This window comes from Schistocerca nitens, chromosome 8, assembly GCF_023898315.1.
Source record: "Schistocerca nitens isolate TAMUIC-IGC-003100 chromosome 8, iqSchNite1.1, whole genome shotgun sequence".
NCBI lineage: Eukaryota > Metazoa > Arthropoda > Insecta > Orthoptera > Acrididae > Schistocerca > Schistocerca nitens.
In genome coordinates this window covers 384289625-384308373 of record NC_064621.1, presented here as the reverse complement: position 1 = coordinate 384308373, position 18749 = coordinate 384289625, and the positions used below count along the sequence as shown (strand labels likewise).

The 18749-nt window shown below is 39.0% G+C and overlaps 1 protein-coding gene across 1 annotated transcript in view; it reads right to left on the bottom strand.

The window, feature by feature from the left end:
• The window catches only part of LOC126198416 (probable E3 ubiquitin-protein ligase HERC1), a 747204-nt gene that overhangs the window by 636993 nt on the left and 91462 nt on the right, over nt 1–18749 (bottom strand). The window contains exons 9-10 of the mRNA XM_049934719.1: nt 16844–17163; nt 7904–8038 (exon numbers count right to left, since the gene is read on the bottom strand). Coding sequence (XP_049790676.1) covers nt 7904–8038; nt 16844–17163 — 455 coding nt within the window. The remainder of the gene's footprint in view (nt 1–7903; nt 8039–16843; nt 17164–18749) is intronic.

The following is an 18749-nucleotide window of genomic DNA, read 5'->3' as shown; positions in this document are numbered from 1 at the left end:
CTAGCTGAAACGCCTTTCCAGCATGTTGGGATTGACTTCCTCAAACGATTTCCAACGTCTGCTAGTGGCAATAGATGGATTATTGTTTGCACTGATTATGTGACATGCTATGCCATTACAAAAGCCGTGAAAACAGCCAAAGCATCCGAGGTAGACAAATTCATCATGGAAGACATTGTATTAAGACATGGTGCCCCAAGGTTATTAATTATGGATCGAGGGAAAGTTTTTCAATCAAATCTTGTGAAAGAGATAAACTGTCAGTGCAACATTACTCATCACATGACGACTGCCTACCATCCACAAACTAATGGGCTTACTGAATGCCTTAATAAGACCTTGGCCAACATGCTATCAATGATCGTCAATGTTGAACAGAGCAACTGGGATGAGGTGCTACCTTTCGTGACGTTTGCCTACAACACCGCCAAACAAGACACCATGGGATTTACGCCATTTTTCCTGGTGCATGGGTGTGAGGCGACTACAACGATGGACACTGTGTTTGCGTTACATATTCACGATGTGGACGATGACTACATTGGCCACGTGTTAACCAGAGCTGAGGAAGCTCAGCAGTTAGATCGACTCCGCGCGCTGCAGGCTCAAGAAAACAATCGTCAAAGGTATGACGTGAGCCACCGCCCTGTTGTCTACTAGCCTGGTGACCTCATCTGCTCACTCCTGCTCTGAAGGTTGATCTCTCTGGGAAGCTCCTCAGATGCTACTTTGGACCTTATAAGGTTGTAAAATAGTTGGCTGATGTTACTTATGAAATTGAAGATTTTGACCCCGACACAAGACGGCGAAAGATCAGAGATATGGTCCACATCCTTCGAATGAAGCCCTATAAGGATCCTGCACCCCAGGGTAAATTCGAAGCCCCAGCGACAGGCAACAAGCGGAAAGATGATGAAGAGCGTAGCACAAAGGAAGTTCTGAGAAGATCACCACTAGGGCGAACATCAGTCATAAGGAGTAGGAGTATGCGGGACCGATGACTTGTTCTGGACTAGGAGGATATAACACTGAGACGCTGTTCTCTTAAGGGGGGAGCAATGTCACAGAAGAAGCTGAGTAGCACAGTCACTGCGGTGTAGTGGTTATGATACTAGACTGTTGCATGGAGGGTCATGAGTTCAAAACTCACCTGAACTGTAAAATTTTAATTTCTATATTCGGTACAAGTACATTCTAGAAGTATCCACAAATGTAAAGAAACATTGTAGTGGAATGTTCTGTAGCTGTATATATACTGTATGTGTTCTGGCCAGAGGCAGTTTGCTCCGCACTCTTGTATCTGCAAGTGCTGAATAAATCTTTGTTAAGTGAAGTTAGTGTTCGTCATTCATCTAATTACATCTTCTTCTACATGACAATATTCTATTCTTTTACTGAACTTTTAATTACATAACTCAATGTTCATTTCAAACCACTTGAAGAAACTATTGAAGCACCTTCAATCCAAGGAAACCTGCAACAACTCCAGGAGAAAAGAAAGCCTTATAAATACGGGACCCAGAAATATTTATTTCTGGGTGAAAATGCAAGAATAATATTTCTGCGAGAATGTGGGATGTGGCACAATCACTTGAAACCAGTATAGCAAAAGCCTGCCATTGTAGTGGAAGGTATCGATTAGTGTGATGAACACTTTTGTACCCTTTTAGCCACACTGACAGTGTTCTCTGTGATTTGTGAAAGATGGTTATCCACTCTAAAGGAGCTGAAAACTTACATTAGAAATAAAATAGGAGATGAAACACTAACTGGTCTTGCACACATCCGCACATATACAGACACCATTTTGTGTGTGTGTTTGTGTTTGTTAGTGTGTCCATCAACATACCAATGCTTTCGTTTGGTAAGTCACATCATCTTTGTTTTTAGGTATATTTTTCCCATGTGGAATGTTTCCCTCTATTATATTCGTATCATTAATTATCTATACTTTTAGTTTTGTTACTTTTGTGGTGAATAAGTACCTTAATACCTACATTACATATCTTTCATTTAAAGGTGCTTTAATTAATTAGTGTTTGCCAGCAGCTTTACTTGGATTAATGTTTGCCGGCAGCTTTACTTGGATTTTAAAGTACTTAAGGAATTTTTAATTTCCAACAGATTGATTTTATTGGGGTTAACAACAAAGCCTTTCTATGGCATGAATGAAGTTAGGGGCAAGTCTAGTTTTCCTTTCTAAAGGGCAGTGTTGGACCTCCACTCCCCTAACCCTTTTAAAAGCTGTAGATATATCAGTTCCAGCAGTATCCTTTTATTATTGTAGCAAACACAGATGTTTCCCGAAGACGACAGAATGATCATGTTAATTACTACACAGAACACAGTTACAGGTTGTGTGTAACAGATTTGTGTGACCAAATACATCTTCTTAAATCACTCAGTGAATGTTCTATGAAATGTCTCCTTTTGTGGTTTTGGTGGAATTTTTCATATCCAGTTAAAGGTGATATGGGCAATGCCTGTGTTTTAACTGTCCTATGATTATGTACCATATTACCAAATCTGGATGATTGATGATCCGCCACTTGGACTGTGAAAGCCTCAGTTTCTTTACATTGGAGGTATGAATGAAACAACGCCTTCAGTCCCAACTTTTTCGTGTTTTATTTACTATATGATGCATTTTGGACCCTGTGGGCCCATCGTCAGTAGTAATTTATCTTAATATATGTTTTATTTCTTTTCCTGAATGAGGTGAAATGCACATTCCTGTCACGAAAAGGTTTAATGTTAGGTTATGAATTTCGTTAGTTGAATGTGGAAAATGTGTGCAAAATAGTGGAAAATGAACAGTGTAAACATAAAATTCACAATATTACACGAGGACAACAAAAGCATAAACTTCCTGGATCCTAAAATCATCAACCACCAACAAAAACACAAGTTCAGCATACACAGAAAATGCACATACACAGACATAACACTGGACAACTCATCATGCCATCCCTCCATACAGAAACATGCTGCATTTAGGTCCATGCTACACAGAGTACACTCCCTTGATTTAGAAGAAAACCCTGTCAAGAATGAGACAGATTCAATAAAGAGCATTGCCATAAGCAATAGCTACACAACCAAAACAATTGACAATTTAAGCAGACAAATACACAAAAGCAAGACAACGAATGGGCACACTGTGAAAGAAGAGAAAATATTTGCCAGTATCCCATACCTGGGGCCCATATAAAAAAAAATTGCCAATCTTTTCAGAAAAACAAACGTAACAGTTGCATTCTCAACCAATAATAAGTTAGGAAACTTACTCATCCATAACGTAAAATCAAATACACAAACATACAACAACAGCGGAGTGTACAATGTACCATGTCCCAGTTGTCCTGCCTACTATGTAGGGAAAACAGGCAGAAACTTCAACACCCATTTTCAAGAACATGTAATGCTTTCAGGCTCAAGAATTTTGAAAAATCAGTCATTGCACAACATATATTGGAAATGAAACATGTCATCAACAGTCTAGAAAACAATTTGGTAATACTACATAACAAAGCCAATGGTAAGACCCTAAATCTGTTAGAACAACTGCAGATATACCTCCACAAAATCAAAAAACCAGAATGTATGTTAAATGAACAAACAGATTTCGCAAGCCATAGTTATTTCAGTAATTTTAAAGACCTATTCTAAAGTTATTTCTTACATATGTCAATTGTTTAATAGTTATATCTTTAGCACTATGAATAAATTCATATACAAAATACAAAAACATCTGAGAAGTGTTTATAAACATGTGTGTCCAAATGTACATCCTGAATGAAGTGACATGTACTAAAATGCCGGAGAAAAGAATTGTTTGCCAATACTAAAACATCAAAAATGCTTTCCTTGGATGATGTGGTAAGTTTACACTGTTCATTTTCCACTATTTTGCACATATTTTCCGCGTTCGACTTACGAAATTCATAACCTAACATTAAACCTTTTCGTGACAGGAATGTGCATTTCACCCCAATCAGGAGGAGAAATAAAACATATATTAAGACAAATTACACCCGACAATGGACCTGCAAGGTCCGAACTGCATCGTGTAGTTAATGAAGCATGAAAGGTGTTATTTAATTCATACCTCCAATGTTTTGAATACAGTCACGTTTTAAGCTGCAAAATGTGGATAAATATGTCTAAAAACAAAGATGATGTGACTTACCAAACGAAAGCGCTGGCAGGTCGATAGACACACAAACAAACACAAACATACACGCAAAATTCAAGCTTTCGCAACAAACTGTTGCCTCATCAGGAAAGAGGGAAGGAGAGGGAAAGACGAAAGGATGTGGGTTTTAAGGGAGAGGGTAAGGAGTCATTCCAATCCCGGGAGCGGAAAGACTTACCTTAGGGGGAAAAAAGGACGGGTATACACTCGCATACACACACATATCCATCCACCCATATACAGACACAAGCATATATATATATATATATAGCTTGAAACATATACATAGTAGGCAGTTTTTCAGTTATAAGATGCAAAATAAATAGAATATAATCCATACTAATGTGGCAGAGCTGTATATGTGTGGATGGATATATGTGTGTGTGTGTGTGTGTGTGTGTGTGTGTGTGTGTGTGTGTGTGTGTGTGTGTGTGTGTGTGTGCGCGAGTGTATACCCGTCCTTTTTTCCCCCAAGGTAAGTCTTTCCACTCCCGGGATTGGAATGACTCCTTACCCTCTCCCTTAAAACCCACATCCTTTCGTCTTTCCCTCTCCTTCCCTCTTTCCTGATGAGGCAACAGTTTGTTGCGAAAGCTTGAATTTTGTGTGTATGTTTGTGTTTGTTTGTGTGTCTATCGACCTGCCAGCACTTGCGTTTGGTAAGTCACATCATCTTTGTTTTTAGATATATTTTTCCCACGTGGAATGTTTCCCTCTATTATATTAATATCATTAATTTGAACCCAACAAAATATGGATAAAAATTAAACTCGGTTTCTTTCACCTTATTCCCTTGTTTCTCCAGTATAAAGCCAAGTATCTGAATGCAATAAAATGAAATACAGTTCCATTACATGATAGAATAATATCTGATGAATACCCCACACAACTGTTTCAAAAACTCATTAACTCTAGCATACCAGTCATATGCTGGTGTTCTATATCCTTCAATTGCATTTGTTGTACAAGTGAAGAAAAACAGAAAAACAGTAACAGAACTCTCAAAATGGAATTCTGTGACTTCTTTTATCATTAATTATCTTTAAACTGGTACATGCTATTTGTGCATGAAGGAGATAAAAATGGACGTAATAAAATTAACAGAAAGCTAAGTTGCAACAGTTTGTTTACTACTACATATTTAATATTTACGTGACACTACATGGGTTTATGATCATCACTCTATTATGTTTATGGTCAACACTGCTGCTGGTTTGTGCTGCTGACCGTAAGAACCTGCAATTCATGTTCAAATATTGGGAACAGGATAATTTATAGCAGAAATCATTAAGTGATATTTTGTTAATTTTCTTTTCAAGTTGTAGAAATCCCCCAATTACTTTTCTAGCAGAATACAGAACTCTACATTAAACCATAAATGGAGACATGACCTTCATCTATATAAATAAAAATCAATTGCCACCATTTTTGTTCATTTTTGTTAGTACAAGGCTTCTACGAAAAAAATTTTTGGAAAATCCAATGGAAAAGTCAGAAATTAACATCAATTGTCGTATGTATGAAATATCTTCAATTAAGAATGGCTAGATAAATTTGGTTGATTTTTGTGTTTGTTGTGTTCGCAATAATCAAAAGAAGTTTTGTGTGAAAGAAAATTTTTGGAAAGTCCACTGGAAAATTTGGAAATTAATATCAGTTGTGAAACATCATCACATGAGAATAGGTTGATCATTTTGATACTTATTTATTTATTTATTTATTTTTATTTTTTGTGTGTGTGTTTTCATAGTTTTGAATGGTAATGGTATTTTTGACATAAGAAAGAAAAGAAAAAAAAATTGCATTCAATTTGACAGTTTTCCTGTCACATGTTTTATATTTACATAACAAAAAGAATCAGTTTGACACTTTTATACATATAATACATAAATACATATGTAAAATGTAAAGGTGAAATGTTGTTACCAAAAACTTTAAAAAGTTCTTCACGGATTTCCTACAAATTTTTACACACCACTGTAATGAACATTCAGACACAGAGTCTATATTTTTGTAATATATATAATATATACATACATGAATAATATATACAGGGAAAGCATGGTTACCACAAATCTCAGGAAGTCCTTCATCGATTTGCTTCATATTTTGGCAGAGCGAAGGGGCCAAGAAATTTAGGATGCTGTTGTGTTCACTATATTTAAGAGTCATTTTAAAAATAAGAACCAATTTGTAATGGAGTAAGAGAAACTAGTAGCCATGAACATTTGAACATTTGTCCTGTCATGGCAGCAGTTTTGGGTCCCAGCATTAGAGAACTCTGCCACCTGACCATTTAACCAGTTAGCAACAGTTTCTTTCAACATGTCATCATTTTCCAAGCATTTACACGAAGAAATCCCTTCAGTTTGGAAAACTGGTGAAAGTCTGATGGTGCTAAGTCATAGCTGTACGGTGAATGATCCAGTAATTCCCAATGAAACTTGTCCTGTCGTGTCTTTGTTCTTGCCATAACGTGAGGCCAAGCATTGTTGTGAAGCAGATCGACACTGCTGGAGAGCAGCCCCCGCTGGCAAATTTGAATAGCATGCCTAAGCTTTAATAATGTTTCACAGTGCCTCTCAGCATTTATTGTCATTCCTCTTGGCAAAAGGTCTAACAGAAGAATAGCTTTTCAGTCCCAAAAAACTGTGGCCATGAGTTTCCTCATCATGAACATTTATTCTTTCTTCATTAAACAGTAACTGAACAGGAATTGAAAAGTGATAGTGGTCTCTACAATCTACAAGCCCACAGCTCTCGTTATCAGTCAATAGGCCAAGGAGTATTTCCTGAAAGATTGAAATGTACACTCAGTCATAAAAGTGGAGATAAGCAATTAACTTCCAATTACACACTCATGTCTCTCCTACAATGTTCAGAGAATTGTCTGAAAAGATAGTTTACAAAGTAATATTGAAACACCTTTCTGTCAACAACCTTTCCACAACACTCAGTTTGGCTCCCATAAAAACTTCTCCACAGAGGAACCTTCAGGGATGTGGAATACAAGTGAAAACTGTATTGTGAAAAGAGCCAGTGTATGTATTAATAAAAGATAACAGCAGTGAAATGTCGTAGCTGTGTTAGGACATTCCTTATGATTAAAGGGGCCATGAGTGGGCTTCCAATCTAGATATTCTAGACAGTTTTCAGATAAGTCATTTAGTATAGTTCTGTAGAGTGTTTTGTCACATCCACCACTTAATCTGTTGATATCTCAATTGTTTGTTGGATAATTAAAATCTCCTCCAACGATGGCTGTATGATTGGGTGACATATGTACTAGCAAACTGAAGTTTCCTCTAAGGTTTCTGGTTACATCTGGGAGTCAGTCTGAATGTTGGTATAAACATCCAATTATAAGTATGCGCAATCTATTGATATGATTCCCTTCCATATAATCTCACAAGCAGCTGAATTTCTCTCTGAGGAGATATGACGGATCTCACATGTATTGTAACAAATTTACTATTTCCATCCTTTTGACTCACACTTAGATTTACCTTTTAAGCATCACTGCTATCAATTTCTGATTTTAATCAGCTTTCCGTACCTAGTATTATGCAAGTTCCCTGCACCATGTTCCCTCAGTGGTGGCCAGAAAAGCCTCTTCAACATATTTAATGAAGCTAATTATAACAAACTATGAACTAAAACAGAAATTTACACATAGAAATCAGTATCAACCTGGGAAATATTACTTACTCAGGAGTTGGAAATGGTTTAAGCATGTCTTTCTCATCAAACACGGTAGCATACTTTTCCAGAAAATGGTGAATAAGTGCAAAAGTTTCTTCCTGAAGGTCAACACAAAATGGACGATGCCATGAAATGACTTGCCTGGAAAATATAAGTTTCCTCAATCAGCATGTCAAAAAGATGCATAACAGAAGATAACAACACTTTAAAAAAAAAAAAAAAGCTACTAGAATTTGAAAAACATTCCATTAGATATACTGAATTCTAGAAGCAAATTAACATCTCTGTGGATGGAAACAGAAAACTGTTACAACATTTTGGTTATGCTGCCCAGTTCTATGGTCTGAATCATGGGTAGAACTCCTCAAATTGCACCATCTTGGCACACCTCACAAAAAAACTCAATATGCCTGTCTATTTCCACTGCAATAGATACAGAGTCTCCCTTGCTAATCCTGCAGAACTAACACTACTGTGATAAAGGAGAGGCAGAAACTCTGCTCATTTTCTACATTAATGTTGTCAGTGAACTGAATTTTTCAACATATAATTAAGAGGTCCTTCTATTAAATATTTTCAGCGGGTTAAAATGGTTTTTCCCCCCCCCATGAACCATGGACCTTGCCGTTGGTGGGGAGGCTTGCGTGCCTCAGCGATACAGATAGCCGTACCGTAGGTACAACCACAACGGAGGGGTATCTGTTGAGAGGCCAGACAAACGTGTGGTTCCTGAAGAGGGGCAGCAGCCTTTTCAGTAGTTGCAAGGGCAACAGTCTGGATGATTGACTGATCTGGTCTTGTAACAATAACCAAAACGGCCTTGCTGTGCTGGTACTGCGAACGGCTGAAAGCAAGGGGAAACTACGGCCGTAATTTTTCCCGAGGGCATGCAGCTTTACTGTATGATTAAATGATGATGGCGTCCTCTTGGGTAAAATATTCCGGAGGTAAAATAGTCCCCCATTCGGATCTCCGGGCGGGGACTACTCAAGAGGATGTCGTTATCAGGAGAAAGAAAACTGGCGTTCTACGGATCGGAGCGTGGAATGTCAGGTCCCTTAATCGGGCAGGTAGGTTAGAAAATTTGAAAAGGGAAATGGATAGGTTAAAGTTAGATATAGTGGGAATTAGTGAAGTTCGGTGGAAGGAGGAACAAGACTTCTGGTCAGGTGACTACAGGGTTATAAACACAAAGTCAAATAGGGGTAATGCAGGAGTAGGTTTAATAATGAATAGGAAAATAGGAACGCGGGTAAGCTACTACAAACAGCTCAGTGAACGCATTATTGTGGCCAAGATAGATACGAAGCCCACACCTACTACAGTAGTACAAGTTTATATGCCAACTAGCTCTGCAGATGACGAAGAAATTGAAGAAATGTATGATGAAATAAAAGAAATTATTCAGATAGTGAAGGGAGACGAAAATTTAATAGTCATGGGTGACTGGAATTCGAGTGTAGGGAAAGGGAGAGAAGGAAACATAGTAGGTGAATATGGATTGGGGCTAAGAAATGAAAGAGGAAGCCGCCTGGTAGAATTTTGCACAGAGCACAACTTAATCATAGCTAATACTTGGTTTAAGAATCATGATAGAAGGTTGTATACATGGAAGAACCCTGGAGATACTAAAAGGTATCAGATAGATTATATAATGGTAAGACAGAGATTTAGGAACCAGGTTTTAAATTGCAAGACATTTCCAGGAGCAGATGTGGACTCTGACCACAATCTATTGGTTATGACCTGTAGATTAAAACTGAAGAAACTGCAAAAAGGTGGGAATTTAAGGAGATGGGACCTGGATAAACTGAAAGAACCAGAGGTTGTACAGAGTTTCAGGGAGAGCATAAGGGAACAATTGACGGGAATGGGGGAAAGAAATACAGTAGAAGAAGAATGGGTAGCTTTGAGGGATGAAGTAGTGAAGGCAGCAGAGGATCAAGTAGGTAAAAAGACGAGGGCTAGTAGAAATCCTTGGGTAACAGAAGAAATATTGAATTTAATTGATGAAAGGAGAAAATATAAAAATGCAGTAAATGAAGCAGGCAAAAATGAATACAAACGTCTCAAAAATGAGATCGACAGGAAGTGCAAAATGGCTAAGCAGGGATGGCTAGAGGACAAATGTAAGGATGTAGAGGCTTATCTCACTAGGGGTAAGATAGATACTGCCTACAGGAAAATTAAAGAGACCTTTGGAGATAAGAGAACCACTTGTATGAACATCAAGAGCTCAGATGGAAACCCAGTTCTAAGCAAAGAAGGGAAAGCAGAAAGCTGGAAGGAGTATATAGAGGGTCTGTACAAGGGCGATGTACTTGAGGACAATATTATGGAAATGGAAGAGGATGTAGATGAAGATGAAATGGGAGACACGATACTGCGTGAAGAATTTGACAGAGCACTGAAAGACCTGAGTCGAAACAAGGCCCCCGGAGTAGACAACATTCCATTGGAACTACTGACGGCTTTGGGAGAGCCAGCCCTGACAAAACTCTACCATCTGGTAAGCAAGATGTATGAGACAGGCGAAATACCCTCAGACTTCAAGAAGAATATAATAATTCCAATTCCAAAGAAGGCAGGTGTTGACAGATGTGAGAATTACCGGACAATCAGTTTAATAAGCCACAGCTGCAAAATACTAACACGAATTCTTTACAGACGAATGGAAAAACTAGTAGAAGCCGACCTCGGGGAAGATCAGTTTGGATTCCGTAGAAATACTGGAACACGTGAGGCAATACTGACCTTACGACTTATCTTAGAAGAAAGATTAAGGAAAGGCAAACCTACGTTTCTAGCATTTGTAGACTTAGAGAAAGCTTTTGACAATGTTGACTGGAATACTCTCTTTCAAATTCTAAAGGTGGCAGGGGTAAAATACAGGGAGCGAAAGGCTATTTACAATTTGTACAGAAACCAGATGGCAGTTATAAGAGTCGAGGGGCATGAAAGGGAAGCAGTGGTTGGGAAGGGAGTAAGACAGGGTTGTAGCCTCTCCCCGATGTTATTCAATCTGTATATTGAGCAAGCAGTAAAGGAAACAAAAGAAAAATTCGGAGTAGGTATTAAAATCCATGGAGAAGAAATAAAAACTTTGAGGTTCGCCGATGACATTGTAATTCTGTCAGAGACAGCAAAGGACTTGGAAGAGCAGTTGAACGGAATGGACAGTGTCTTGAAAGGAGGGTATAAGATGAACATCAACAAAAGCAAAACGAGGATAATGGAGTGTAGTCGAATTAAGTCGGGTGATGTTGAAGGTATTAGATTAGGAAATGAGACACTTAAAGTAGTAAAGGAGTTTTGCTATTTGGGGAGCAAAATAACTGATGATGGTCGAAGTAGAGAGGATATAAAATGTAGACTGGCAATGGCAAGGAAAGCGTTTCTGAATAAGAGAAATTTGTTAACATCGAGTATAGATTTAAGTGTCAGGAAGTCTTTTCTGAAAGTATTTGTGTGGAGTGTAGCCATGTATGGAAGTGAAACATGGACGATAAATAGTTTGGACAAGAAGAGAATAGAAGCTTTCGAAATGTGGTGCTACAGAAGAATGCTGAAGATTAGATGGGTAGATCACATAACTAATGAGGAGGTACTGAATAGGATTGGGGAGAAGAGGAGTTTGTGGCACAACTTGACCAGAAGAAGGGATCGGTTGGTAGGACATGTTCTGAGGCATCAAGGGATCACCAATTTAGTATTGGAGGGCAGCGTGGAAGGTAAAAATCGTAGGGGGAGACCAAGAGATGCATACACTAAGCAGATTCAGAAGGATGTAGGTTGCAGTAGGTACTGGGAGATGAAGAAGCTTGCACAGGATAGAGTAGCATGGAGAGCTGCATCAAACCAGTCTCAGGACTGAAGACCACAACAACAACAACAACAACAAAATGGTTTTTGAAACTAGAACTCAAATTGGATACATACAGTTGTACTCTAGCAATAAATAAAATGCTTAAACTGACATGCAGCTTCCAATATGCCACTAACCTTCTCCTTCTGTTTTAATGAACATTCTGCAGTAAAATTTTTCCATCAAGATTAGTATCCCATTGTCTAAAAGTGGTGGGGATGTGGTGCCTCTGGCGTGAAGCATCATGTCTTTGGACCCGATGATCTTTGACTCTACTTCTAACTAACTCCCTCTGCACACTATGTTCGGACAGCCATATTGTATTTGCCTTGTTCAGTGTTTACGTAACTATTCATTCAACTGCAAAAGTGCGTTATTACTGATCTATGACTCGTAATATCCACAGTGGTGACCCCCAACATTATCATCATGTGTTTAGGAATTATTTTGTGCTTCTTTTCTTCACTAACAGACTTCATGTACCGGTCCACAGAGTCTTCGGACCAATTGATCTACCAGTGTCATTTTGTGCCAGTGCCTTGCACCCTATTAACTGTGCTCGCATTTTTACTAGTGTTCCTAATGTACGTTTGGTTAAAAGAGAACAATTACCTGGCCCCAGTCATGCCAGTGGCCACTCAACCATAACCGGCCCAACATGGCCAACATCAAATGCTACTATGCAGCAATGGCTGTTACATGGACAGTGCACGCCACTTAGTGACATTGTAAACAATAATCGTGTGAAGGATGTTGTGTTTCATCCCTCAGCTAAGCAGTCACCTACAGTTTGGTCTGATGAGCCGATGACATTCGAGAACTGTAATTCAAACGTTGCACATTCTTACATGCCTGGCGTCATTGCACCTAAGGACTTGGTTCGCATCGGTGGATCATCCACCGAGGCACTTCCTTAGGTCTTACTTGGCACCCACTCCGCCCACAAGGAGGAGCTGAATGCTTCGCTGGCATAGGTCTTATATGGAGAACCACTTGCCCTGCCAGCTGAATTTGTCGAGGACACACCACAGATCGACGCCATCGACCTTCCTGCCCTTGTAGAACTAGTGCATGCACACGTCGCCCAACTTCGCCCACCCCTGCCTCGCACTCATTCCATGCCGCCAATGTTTGTACACAAAGATCTGGCATTGTGCAAATTCATCATGCTACGAGACAACTTCATACGTGCGGCCCTGCAACCTCCTTCCTCCGATCTGCAATGTGTCTTACGCCATGGAGTGAATACTTTCGTGATACTACTAAATGGACGACCGAATACAGTTTCAGTTAAGCAATTAAAACCTGCATGGTCCCTCTCCGAGCCACGTTCCGACGCACCAGTCAGCCTGACATCACTAACACCTTGCCCGCTCACGTGACCTCGAATGACTCTCCACTGCCCACACAGCAGCCCAACGCACATGACCCTGTCTGCGCAGCTTCCGAGGCGCCCACTTCGCACACTGGATGCCGTCTTCATCCGCCGCGCTAGCACCATGATTTTGTGTTGAAGTGAACTAGCTTCTCCCCGCCGTGCTCTGCACTGCCGGAGGAGTGTGGGGGTGCGGCTCTGTTGCGCCTCTGGCGTGAAGCGTCATGTCTTTGGACCCGATGATCTTTGGCTCTACTTCTAACTTGCTCCCTCTGCGTTCTATGTTCGGACAGCCACACTGTATTCTCCTTGTTCAGTGTTTAAACAACATTCAACTGCAAAAGAGAGTTATTACTGATCTATGACTCTTAATACCCACAAGGACAACCATACTATGAAGACACCCTTAGAAAATAATGTTGAGTGGTCACAATCTACACAGCTTATAGAGAGAAGGAAACAAGATGGCAATGACTTGACAAAAAGGAATAAATGAAATAAATTGGCTAACTTAACAAACTGATGATTATGTGGTAACATGTAAATCTTAGTGTGTACAGTGAGTGACGTACAAAATGGGATTCAGAACAGTGAAAATAAGAACAATGCATTATGTAGTCATACATATATAAAGGGAAAGCTTATTTCTCAAAAAGATATTTGCGTTAAAGTGAAGTAATTAAACAAGGGGAAATGGATCAATTGCTCAAGAAAACGAAATTGAATCAATAATGAAAAGAATGACAGCAGCAAATGCTTAAAGGTGAATTACGGAAATCATGGATATTCAAATAGTGTCTGTAGAAATGTATGATGAAATAAAAGAAATTATTCAGATAGTGAAGGGAGACGAAAATTTAATAGTCATGGGTGACTGGAATTCGACAGTAGGAAAAGGAAGGGAAAAGAACGTAGTAGGTGAATATGGACTGGGGCTAAGAAATGAAAGAGGAAGCCACCTGGTAGAATTTTGCACAGAGCACAACATAATCATAGCTAACACTTGGTTTAAGAATCATGAAAGAAGGCTGTATACATGGAAGAACCCTGGAGATACTAAAAGGTATCAGATAGATTATATAATGGTAAGACAGAGATTTAGGAACCAGGTTTTAAATTGTAAGACATTTCCAGGGGCAGATGTGGACTCTGACCACAATCTGTTGGTTATGACCTGTAGATTAAAACTGAAGAAACTGCAAAAAGGTGGGAATTTAAGGAGATGGGACCTGGATAAACTAAAAGAACCAGAGGTTGTACAGAGTTTCAGGGAGAGCATAAGGGAACATTTGACAGGAATGGGGGAAAGAAATACAGTAGTAGAAGAATGGGTAGCTTTGAGGGATGAAGTAGTGAAGGCAGCAGAGGATCAAGTAGGTAAAAAGATGAGGGCTAGTAGAAATCCTTGGGTAACAGAAGAAATATTGAATTTAATTGATGAAAGGAGAAAATATAAAAATGCAGTAAATGAAGCAGGCAAAAAGGAATACAGACGTCTCAAAAATGAGATCGACAGGAAGTGCAAAATGGCTAAGCAGGGATGGCTAGAGGACAAATGTAAGGATGTAGAGGCTTATCTCACTAGGGGTAAGATAGATACTGCCTACAGGAAAATTAGAGAGACCTTTGGAGATAAGAGAACGACTTGTATGAATATCAAGAGCTCAGATGGAAACCCAGTTCTAAGCAAAGAAGGGAAAGCAGAAAGGTGGAAGGAGTATATAGAGGGTCTATACAAGGGCGATGTACTTGAGGACAATATTATGGAAATGGAAGAGGATGTAGATGAAGATGAAAAGGGAGATACAATACTGCGTGAAGAGTTTGACAGAGCACTGAAAGACCTGAGTCGAAACAAGGCCCCGGGAGAAGACAACATTCCATTAGAACTACTGATGGCTTTGGGAGAGCCAGTCCTGACAAAACTCTACCATCTGGTGAGAAAGATGTATGAGACAGGTGAAATACCCTCAGACTTCAAGAAGAATATAATAATTCCAATCCCAAAGAAAGCAGGTGTTGACAGATGTGAAAATTAACGAGCTATCAGTTTAATAAGTCACAGCTGCAAAATACTAACACGAATTCTTTACAGACGAATGGAAAAACTAGTAGAAGCCAACCTCGGGGAAGATCAGTTTGGATTCCGTAGAAACACTGGAACACGTGAGGCAATACTGACCTTACGACTTATCTTAGAAGAAAGATTAAGGAAAGGCAAACCTACGTTTCTAGCATTTGTAGACTTAGAGAAAGCTTTGACAATGTTGACTGTAATACTCTCTTTCAAATTCTAAAGGTGGCAGGGGTAAAACACAGAGAGCGAAAGGCTATTTACAATTTGTACAGAAACCAGATGGCAGTTATAAGAGTCGAGGGACATGAAAGGGAAGCAGTGGTTGGGAAGGGACTGAGACAGGGTTGTAGCCTCTACCCGGTGTTGTTCAATCTGTATATTGAGCAAGCAGTAAAGGAAACAAAAGAAAAATTCGGAGTAGGTATTAAAATCCATGGAGAAGAAATAAAAAGTTTAAGGTTCGCCGATGACATTGTAATTCTGGCAGAGACAGCAAAGGACTTGGAAGAGCAGTTGAATGGAATGGACAGTGTCTTGAAAGGAGGATATAAGATGAACATCAACAAAAGCAAAACGAGGATAATGGAATGTAGTCGAATTAAGTCAGGTGATGCTGAGGAAATTAGATTAGGAAATGAGACACTTAAAGTAGTACAGGAGTTTTGCTATTTGGGGTGTAAAATAACTGATGATGGTCGAAGTAGAGAGGATATAAAATGTAGACTGGCAATGGCAAGGAAAGCGTTTCTGAAGAAGAGAAATTTGTTTACATCGAGTATAGATTTAAATGTCAGGAAGTTGTTTCTGAAAGTATTTGTATGGAGTGTAGCCATGTATGGAAGTGAAACATGGACGATAAATAGTTTGGACAAGAAGAGAATAGAAGCTTTCGAAATGTGGTGCTACAGAAAAATGCTGAAGATTAGATGGGTAGATCACATAACTAATGAGGAAGTATTGAATAGGATTGGGGAGAAGAGAAGTTTGTGGCACAACTTGACCAGAAGACGGGATCGGTTGGTAGGACATGTTCTAAGGCATCAAGGGATCACCAATTTAGTATTGGAGGGCAGCGTGGAGGGTAAAAATCGTAGAGGGAGACCAAGACATGAATACACTAAGCAGATTCAGAAGGATGTAGGTTGCAGTAGGTACTGGGAGATGAAAAAGCTTGCACAGGATAGAGTAGCATGGACAGCTGCATCAAACCAGTCTGTCAATAAGCATACCGTACTTTACGCCAGGTTGTTCTGTTCCATACACACCACTTTCAAATTAATAACGATAAAAAATATGCCACAGCTGTGCGTGTTTGGGTGTCTATGTGGTTGCACGTGTGAATGTGTGTACTTTTACTAGAGAAAGAGCAAGAGCTCAAAAGCTAGTGTAAATGCTGTTTTCTGTTGCATATTTCTATGTGCAACACATCAGTCAACTATAGGTAAGTAATTCGTTTTCATTTATTTTACATAGTAGACCAGTAAGTAAAATGTAAAAAATCAGAGTTCTGTGATAATAACTAAGCTTCTGACAGTGATTTAACTAATTTTTTGTATTTACATGAATAAAATTGAAATATACATTGTTGTCAATCTCATGTCTTACAAAAAAAATCAGTAATTAACAGACCTGTCTGTAGGTAAAGCTGTCCAGAACACACTGTGGCTTGTTCCAGCTGAAATCTGATGCACAGGAACATTGTCGAGTCCAAGAACACGTCCTGGTCGAGAAAGTGGTGAGGATGTATGACCTTGTCCACACTGACCCATACTGTTGTTGCCCCAAGCATAAACCTCACAATCGTGTGTGAGTGCCAACACGTGGGAATCACCTGCTGCAACATCCACTACGCGAAGTTGTGCAAGGTCTTCAACCAGCTGTGGTCGCAGGGCTGTCACGGTCTCTCCTGATCGACAACCTAAACACGTTCCAAAACCCCACGTGTAAATCTGCAAATAAGAACAAATATTCAATTTCAATTTTTCTTTCATTTTTCACTTTCTGCCTCCAGCATTTTCACTGTTCTTATTCTTGAGTAAATATTTTCTTCCTTTGTCACACTATTGAAGTTATGACTGTCTTTAAGGTCATTTTTCACTATATACTTTTTGTTTTATTTTATTTTTCTCCTCTAATATGTTTTCTTCCTTCCACTGCCTAAAGGGATAGATTATTTTTTGTCCATGTAGGGCAGAATACTGAAAGCTTCTCTTCTTTTATATAATTTCTCTTAGAATTAAAAAAAAAAAGTTACTCTAAGTGAGAAGAAAAACACTTAAAATACCAACAGCAGCAATGCTACATTAATTGCGAAAGCATATGAAAGATGCAATGTCAACTAAACAAACAGAATTAGTAAAAGCTTGCTAAAATATTCTCAGGTATTGTACAGTAGCAGTATTTCTAACAGCTTTAGTGATGCTCCTTGGTTTAACAGGTTTAACACATGCCAGTCGGGCCATAGTGACTGCTGCAATCCCCCATAAGTGAAACTTTTTTAACTTCTTAGTGTGGCTTGTGCTTATATGATGAAGGAGAAAAGCAGATTACCATCTGCTTCAGAAATTCTGTCATTGATGTCGAAACCATCACTGTCAATTCTGGAAATGAATTCTTCAAGCAGCCCCAGAATTTCTTCATCAGTCAACTGTTCCCCAACCCACTACAAACTTTTGTGATCAGAACAACTACAGAAGCACATTAATGTACAGGAACTGATCACGTGTTTAATATGTTTTTCAAGTCGCATAATTCATTTTGGAAGCGGTTCTCTGAACCTCTGAAAGAGTGAATGACAAACTCCAAGCTATCACTGCTCAGAAAACATTGTACCATGAAGCAACAATCAAGAAAGCCATCCTCAGAAATTCTTCAAGTGCTGACTGTTAGAGTCACTATGCATTCATAATTTCTACGGGCAACATCTGTAATGTATTAACATCTCTGCCTTGCAAAATGTGTATCTATTCAACAATGCACACCCAACGTGTCATTCATTATACTACCACTTCCTCCTGCTGTCAATGTTCCCTCACAATTAACTGTTTTCTTCATTCAAAGAACTAAAAATTACCATTGTTTCACAGTAATATTTTTGAGAACTTCAGTACGAGGATGGATATGGATGAAGCCATGTGAGAGGGGAAGGTACTGCTAAGTGTCTTTTATGAATCTATGACACAAAAATAAGTCCCTTTTTTGTCATTGGAGTGTTCCTACAAGTTGAATTATAGCTCATCAATATATTGTTACGGCTAGTGATCTCTCACCAAACGGCACAAAGAAACAAGTCTTTGGTGATCATGAAACTGAAATGGTTGTATTGAGCATTGTCTTCTATCAAGCATTAAAACAAATGTCTATTTTGATTTACTGAGTTTATGATACAACTTCCAGTTTCGTATGCTTACCTCAACTAACAACCAACTATTTACATGGTGGACAACTTTCAGAAGAAAAAAAAAATTTTTGCTGTAAATTACATTATCACGAACTAAAATAAATTTAATTGTAGGGGTATGCAAGTAATGACAAA